This window comes from Lemur catta, chromosome 15 (assembly GCF_020740605.2).
Source record: "Lemur catta isolate mLemCat1 chromosome 15, mLemCat1.pri, whole genome shotgun sequence".
In the NCBI taxonomy this organism is placed as follows: Eukaryota; Metazoa; Chordata; class Mammalia; order Primates; family Lemuridae; genus Lemur; species Lemur catta.
In genome coordinates this window covers 22,917,381-22,924,625 of record NC_059142.1, presented here as the reverse complement: position 1 = coordinate 22,924,625, position 7,245 = coordinate 22,917,381, and the positions used below count along the sequence as shown (strand labels likewise).

The following is a 7,245-nucleotide window of genomic DNA, read 5'->3' as shown; positions in this document are numbered from 1 at the left end:
AAAGAGGTAGAACATCCTATTTGGGTCCTGCCAAGTTCTCCCCGAACCTTGGATGGAGGCTAGTCCAGTCAAAAGGCATTCCTGGAGGGTGGCTCTGTATGCTCCAAACTGCCACCCCCTGCTGCCATTTTCTCCCTCCCAGCTAAATGTTACCCCATGAAAAATAAGACTAAGTGGTTTAAAATTATGTGTATTTCTTCCTTTGAAAATGACATAGTCATATACTATAACATTAAGTTCAACAACAGCAGTACAGGGCACACATTTGACTTGAAGGAGCATTGATTCCCTGAGAATACAGAGGTGATTCACCCAGACGATCTGTGCAAGGACCTTACAATACTACAGGCAGGTTGGAAGGAGAACAATGACATTTTGCCATGAACTTACTTGAGCTCACAGAAAAAAAAAAAAATACACACATACACATCACCAGGATTTTATATTTTACATTCACTAGGATTTATGGCAGAAAAAGTCAAAGTATCACTATATTAAATATTATTAAATATTATTTAAGAAATATTGTGCATTAAATTATTGAACAAAGTGCCTCTGTTTGGAAATTAAAATAAAATAATGTCACACTACATCTGGGGAAGGTTGGGGGAAAATAAATAAGGTTTTCTTCAGGCTCGATCTCTCAGTCCAGGTGTGAAGAAGGTTCAAGGCTTCCGGGTTTGGGACTTTTGCTCCAGACGCTTCATGGAATCCTGGACCCACTTTTCCTTGGGGTCGGCACAGAACTCCTTGCCCAGTTTGGTCTTGAAGCTGTGGGGAGAGGGGCACAGTGAGATGGACCTCCTCAAGGACCCTACCCAGGGGGTAGCCGGTTAGCCCCTAGACTGGATCAGCTCTTGCTCCCAGGGCCTGGGGCCAGGAGAGGAGGGAGGTCAAGGCTGGCAGGAAGAGGTCTTGGGAGGAAGCTCTGCTCCTGCTGTCCAGGTGAAGCCCTCCAGGCTCTGGCTAAAGGTATGGGGACAATCTCACTAAGCATCTGGAAGGGGAGCCTGGAGTGATTATGGACTCCTTCTCGTGGGCTCATTTTCTCTTTGACGTAAAGGGGCCCTTTGGGTCAATGGAACATCCTCATCTGACTCATTTGGATATGGGTCCTCTCCCCTTTGTCCCTCAGAACTTTTGACTGAGGGGTGATGCCAGGATCATCTACTCACATCACGGCTTCCCGGGGACACTTGATGTTGGTGACTGTGGTGTAGCTCTCCAGCCTCTGGATGGAGATTTTCCTACTGACCATATTAAAGCAGCAGGTGATGGGAATGGAAACAGAATCTGAAAGAAATTTTGCAAAGAACGCGACAGTTAGGGTACACTGTAAATGTGCATTTGTAGGAGGAGGAGGAGAAGGTAGGAGAAGACCTAGGTATCACCATCCTGAGTTCACCGCCTTAGTCTGGATCCCAGAGATCAAACATTACCTGTGCATCAGTTCCCTCTGTTGAAGTATGGGGCCCCTCATTGTTGACTAGGTATGGAAAAATCCTGAGTGACGAGGCTAATACTTGTCTACTAACCCCAAACTTCAGACACTGGGAAAATAAGTTCTAAGACCTTGCTTCCCAGCTGTTTTTCCCCATGAGATTCAGAACCAACCTATGTCATGTGCTGAGATTCCTCTGGGGCCTTATCCTCCTGACACTGCCACTATTCTGGAAGCTTCACTGGGCCATAACCAAAACTTAAAACTTCAGGCAGTAGTTCCTTCCTCTCCACTACTGCCTGCAATGGCCTTCACATGCCCAATGAGGTGTCCTCCACTTCCCAGAACGGTGGCTGCAGTGGTTGTCCTGTGTCTCTGCCCAAGCTGGGGTCAGGAAGGCTCGTGGGGCCTGGCCTCAGTGGCCTGGGCCCTTGGTTCTGGCTATGGCTCTGACTAGCTGTGACATAATGGCTCTTCCTAACCCCTCTCTTGGTCTCCCTTTCTCCACCTGTAAAATGCAGACTACGCAGCAAGTCTGGGATGGCTCGGGCACTGGGATGCGAGTACTGAGGTAGTTATGGTGTTAGCCCTTAGGGAAGGAGGGCCCTTACCTGGCTGAGCAAGGCCCTGGGGGCTGAAGGTGGCTGCTGCCAACAGCAGGCCCAGGAGCGCCGCGGAGACCTTCATGCCGGAGGGCGAGGGGCGAGCTTCAGCCTGAGAGTGGAAGGTTTCTGGGTCTGGGTAGGTCTCTGTCCCTCTGCTCCTCTGGTGGCTCTGCCTGCCTTTTATAGAGAGCAGAGAGGCTGGGTGGGGTCACAGTCGAGAAAGGATGAAATAAGACCCTGAATCTGCTGAGTAAGCACCAGATCCTGGGGTGATTTCCAGATAACGAGAGAAGGAAGCGGTGCAATCTCTATCTTTCGCTCAGACTTCTTGGAGTAAAAGCAGAAGGAAATGTGGTTATGTTCAACAAAGTGTAGGAAGTGACCTCACTGGACTATTAAGAGCTTTGATTTCTTTGAAATGGGAAATGGAAAAATGGTTTGTAGGAAAGGAAAAAAGGAAGCTGAGGTCATAGTGGAGTGAAGAGATAGATCCTGGGGCCTGCCCCTCTGCAGGGGCCAGGAGGCCGGGATGGCTAAGTTAGTTCCTAAGGCTTTGCTTGTGCTCTTTTCATGCCTCTCAGGTCACTGCAGTTCTCAACGAGACAGGCTCCTTTATAACACCAGACAGGCAGCTCCACGGGAACCTTGAAAGAATGATGGAATCCAGGCATCCTCAAGCCTTAATGCCCTGGAATCTTAGCATCGTGGAGCATGAACCAGACAGCACATGTCTTGTCGTGCAGTGGTTCCCAAACATTTCACTAAAGTTTCTTTCCAAGTGCAATCATATGGAGAGAAGCCCAATATTTCATGCAGATTGAGGTGGACCAGGTCTGTTTGCAAAAGGCCTCCCAACTCCCTTTGTTCACACGCAGTGGCAGGTGGGGCAGGAAGGGAAGGAGCCAGCTCTGCCAACCACCAGTCACGTCTCCTCCCCTCCCCTCACGCAGCCATCACTGCAGGATCACATGGAAGTTCTCCTGCTCCGAGAATCCCCTCCATTCTTCTTGTCATCCTTTGCCCTCCCCCCAGATCTCTGGCTACCACTGATTTCTTTACTGTCTCTCTAGTTTGTCTTTTCCCGAATGTTGTATACGTAGTTGGAATCATATAATATTGTAGCTTTTTCATACTGGCTTCTCTCACCAAGCAATATGCATTTAAGGTTCTTCCATGTCTTTTGGTGGTTTGATAGCTCATTTCTTTCTTTCTTTCTTTTTTATTAATTTATTATTTTTTGTTATTGTGAAATACACGTAATATGAAGTTTACCATCGTAATCATTTTTAAGTGTACAGTTCAGTGGCATTAAGTACATCCACATTATTGTGCAACCAACCTCCATAACTCTTTTCATCTTGTAAACTGAAACTTTATGCAAATTAAACTCCATTTCCCCTTTTCCCCAGCCCCCAGCAACCACCTACTACTGTCTGTCTCTATGATTTTAACTACTCTAACTACCTTGTGTAAGTGATCATACAGTGTTTGTCTTTCGTGACTGGCTTATTTCACTTAACATACTATTCTCCTCATGGTTCAACCATGTTGCAGCATAGGTCAGCATTTCCTTTCTTTTTAAGGCTGAATAATATTTCATTGTATGTATATGTCACATTTTCCTTATCTATTCATTTGTTGATGGACCCTTGGGTAGCTTTCACGGTTTAGCTGTTGTAAACAATGCTGCTATAAACATGAGTGTACAAATACCTCTTCAAGACTTGCTTTCCATCTTTTGGGTGTATATCCAGAAGTGGAATTGCTGTATCATATGGTAATTCTATTTTTTATTTTTTGAGGAACTGCTGTAATGTTTTCTACAGTGGCTATACCATTTTACATTCCCACCAACAGTTCATAAGAGTTCCAATCTCTCCACATTCTCACCAACACATGTTATTTTTTGTCTTTTTGGTAGTTGCCATTCTGATGGATATGAAATGGTATTTCACTGTAGTTTTGATTTTCATTTCTCTAATGATTAGTGATGTTGAACTCATCAATATGTTAGTTATTTGTATATCATCTTTGGAGAAATGTCAATTCAACTCCTTTGCCCATTTTTGAATCAGGTTAATTTTTACTGTTGTCATTGAGTTTTAGGAGTTCTCTGTATATTCTGGGTATCAATCACTTATCAGATATATGATTTGAAAATATTTTCTGCCATTCTCTGGGTTGCCTTTTTATTCTGTTGATATTATCTTCTGATGCACAAATTTTTAACATTTTCATGAAGTCCAATTTGTCTATTTTTTCTTTTGTCGTCTGTGCCTTTTGTGTCATATCCAAGAATCACAGCCAAAGCCAGAGTGATGAAGCTTTTGCCCTGTGTTTTCTCTTAAGAGCTTTATAGTTTTAGATCTTACATTTAGGTTTTTGATCCACTTGGAATTAATTTTTGTATATGGTGTTAGGTAACAGTCCAATTTCATTCTTCCGTATGTAGCTGTCCAGTTTTCCCTGCACCATTTGATGAAAAGACAATCGAACAGTATGGGCACCCTTGTCAAAATTTTTTTGGCCATATATGTGAGAGTTTATTTCTGGGCTCTTTATTCTATCCCATTGCTCTGCATATATGTTTTTACACCAGTAACACACTGTTTTGATTATTGTACCTTTGTAGTAAGTTTTCAAATCAGAAAGAAAACAGCTTTGTTCTTTTTCAAGATTGTTTGGGTTATTGGGATTCTCTGATATTCTATCTGAATTTTAGGATGGGCTTTCCTATTTCTGCAAAAAATATCATTGGGATTTTGTTAGATATTTGAATCTGTAGATTATTTTGGGTGGTATTGACATCTTAACAATATTAAGTCTCTCAATGCTTGAACATGGAATGTGTTTCCATTTAGTGATGTCTTTAATTTCTTTCAGCAATGTTTTATAGTTTTCCTTGTATAATCCTTTCACCTCCTTGGCTCATGCTGACAATGTTGACTCTTCCTACCCATAAACATGGAATATCTCTTCATTTGTTTAGATCTTGTTTAATCTATCATCAAAGTTTTGCAGTGCACCTCATATGTGTTGTACATGTTTTCTTAGATTAATTCCTAAGTACTTCATTTTTTGGTACTCATGTAAGTAGCATTATGTTATTAATATCACATTCCAATTGTTTATTGCTAGTATATAGGAATGTTATTGAATTTTACATATTATATTAACCTTGTATCCTGCAACTTTGCTATAATTTCCTATTAGCTGCAGGATTTTTTGTTGTTGATGTTTTGTGACTTTCTACATAGACAATCATGTCTTCTGAAAACAGAGATAGTCTTATTTATTTCTTTCCAATCTGTACACCTTTTTATTATCTTGTCTCATTGCATTAGCTAGGACTTCCAGTATTATGTTGAATCTAAATACTGAGAAGAAACATCCTTGCCTTGTTCTCAATCTTAAGAGAAAAACATCTAGTTTCTCATCATTAAGTATGATGTTAGCTGCTGGTCTTTTGTAGATATTCTTTATTAAGTTAAGAAAGTATTCCTCTATTCCTAGTTTGCTGAGAGTAAATCATGAATGAGTGCTGAATTTTGTCAAATGCTTTTTTTGCATCCATTGATATAATCATAAGATTTTTTCTTCTTTAGCTTGTTCATGTGATAGATCACATTAATCAATTTTTGAATGTTGAACCAGCCTTGCATACCTGGAATAAATCCCATTTGGTTGTGGTGTACACTTCTTTTTATACATTGCTAGATTCTATTTGCTAATATTTTGTTGAGAATTTTTGCATCTCTGTTCATGAGTTTGGTCTGTAGTTTTCTGTTGGTCTATAGTTTTCTTTTGCTGTAATGTCTTTATCTGGCTTTGGTGTTAGGGTTATGCTGGACTCATGGAATGAATCAGGAAGGGGTCTCTCTGCTTCCATCTTCTGGAACAAATTGTAGAGAATGGATGCCATTTGTTGCTTAAATGTCTGGCAGAAGTCACAAGTGAAACCATCTGAGCAGGGCTGGTGCTTTCTGTTTTGAAGTTTATTAATTATTTATACAATTATAAAAATAGATTTATTCAGACTAACTATTTCTCCTTGTGTGAGCTTTAGTAGAGTGTGTCTTTCAAGGAATTGGTTTATTTTTTCCAATTTATCAAAAAGGTGGGCATGGAGTTCATCATAATATTGCTTTATTTTCCCTTTAATGTCCACGGAATCAGTAATGGTCCCTCTTTCATTTCTTATAATAGTAATTTGTGTCTTATATCTTTATCTTTTTTCTTGGTTGTCTTAGCTAGAAATCTGTCAACTTTATTGCTCTTTTCTTATTGCTCAAAGAAGTAGCACTGGTTTCATTGATTTTTCTCTACTGTTTTCCTATTTTCAATTTCATTGATTTCTGCCCTAATTTTTTATTTCTTTTCTTCTGCCTGCTTTAGGTTTATATTGCTCTTCTTTTTCTAGTTTTCTAGGGTGGAAGCTTAGATTATTAATTTTAGATCTTTCTTCTTTTTCAATATTTGTATTCAATGTTGTAAATTTCCTTCTAAGTGCTGCTTTTACTTTATACACCAAATTCGGAAGTTGTATTTTTATTTTTATTTAGTTCACAATATTTTAAAATTTCTCTTGAGGATTCTCCTTTGACTCATGTGTTATTTAGAAATATGTCGTTTAATCTCCAAGTATGTTGAGATCTTCCAGTTATCTTTTTGTCATTGACTTGTAGTTTAATTCCATTGTGGTCTGAGAGCATACTTTGTATGACTTCTGTTCTTTGAAACTTGTTTATGTCCAAGAATGTGGTATATCTTGGTGAATGTTCCATGTGAGCTTGGGAAAATGCATATTTTGTTTTTGTTGGGTAAAATATTTTATAAATGTCAAATAGATCTAGATGACTGATGGTGCTGTTCAGTTCATCTATATCCTTACAGATTTTCTTACTGGGTCTTTCAATTATGAATAGAAAGATGTTGAAATCTTCAACTATAATAGTGGATTTGGTATCTGTCATTAATTTTGGAACATTCTCATCCATTAGTGCCTCAAGTATTTCTTCTGTTCCTTTCTCCTTTCTTCTCCTTCTGACACTTCCATTATGCACACGTTATACCTTTGTAATTAACTCATAGTTCTTGAATATTCTATTCCTTTTTTTTCATTTTATTTTCCCTTTGCATTTCAACTTGTTAAGTTTCTATTGACATACCTTCAAGCTCACTGATTCTATCTTTGGTTGT

The 7,245-nt window shown here is 39.6% G+C and overlaps 1 protein-coding gene across 1 annotated transcript; it reads right to left on the bottom strand.

The window, feature by feature from the left end:
- Positions 1–425: 425 nt before the first annotated feature.
- On the bottom strand, positions 426–2,212 carry LOC123650656 (C-C motif chemokine 8-like). Its single transcript, XM_045569616.1, has 3 exons — positions 2,053–2,212; positions 1,176–1,293; positions 426–771 (listed from the first exon to the last, which is right to left on the bottom strand). The coding sequence occupies exons 1-3, from the start codon at positions 2,126–2,128 to the stop codon at positions 666–668; spliced, it is 300 nt and encodes a 99-aa protein (XP_045425572.1). The 5' UTR covers positions 2,129–2,212; the 3' UTR covers positions 426–665.
- Positions 2,213–7,245: the final 5,033 nt, after the last annotated feature.

Excerpts from the sequence above, each read along its gene's own strand:
- LOC123650656 (XM_045569616.1), bottom strand. The coding sequence starts at position 2,128 with ATGAAGGTCTCCGCGGCGCTCCTGGGCCTGCTGTTGGCAGCAGCCACC. Across the intron at positions 1,294-2,052 it reads CCAGGGCCTTGCTCAGCCAG|ATTCTGTTTCCATTCCCATC; the intron begins GTAAGGGCCCTC and ends AATTTCTTTCAG. Across the intron at positions 772-1,175 it reads TGTCCCCGGGAAGCCGTGAT|CTTCAAGACCAAACTGGGCA; the intron begins GTGAGTAGATGA and ends CTCTCCCCACAG.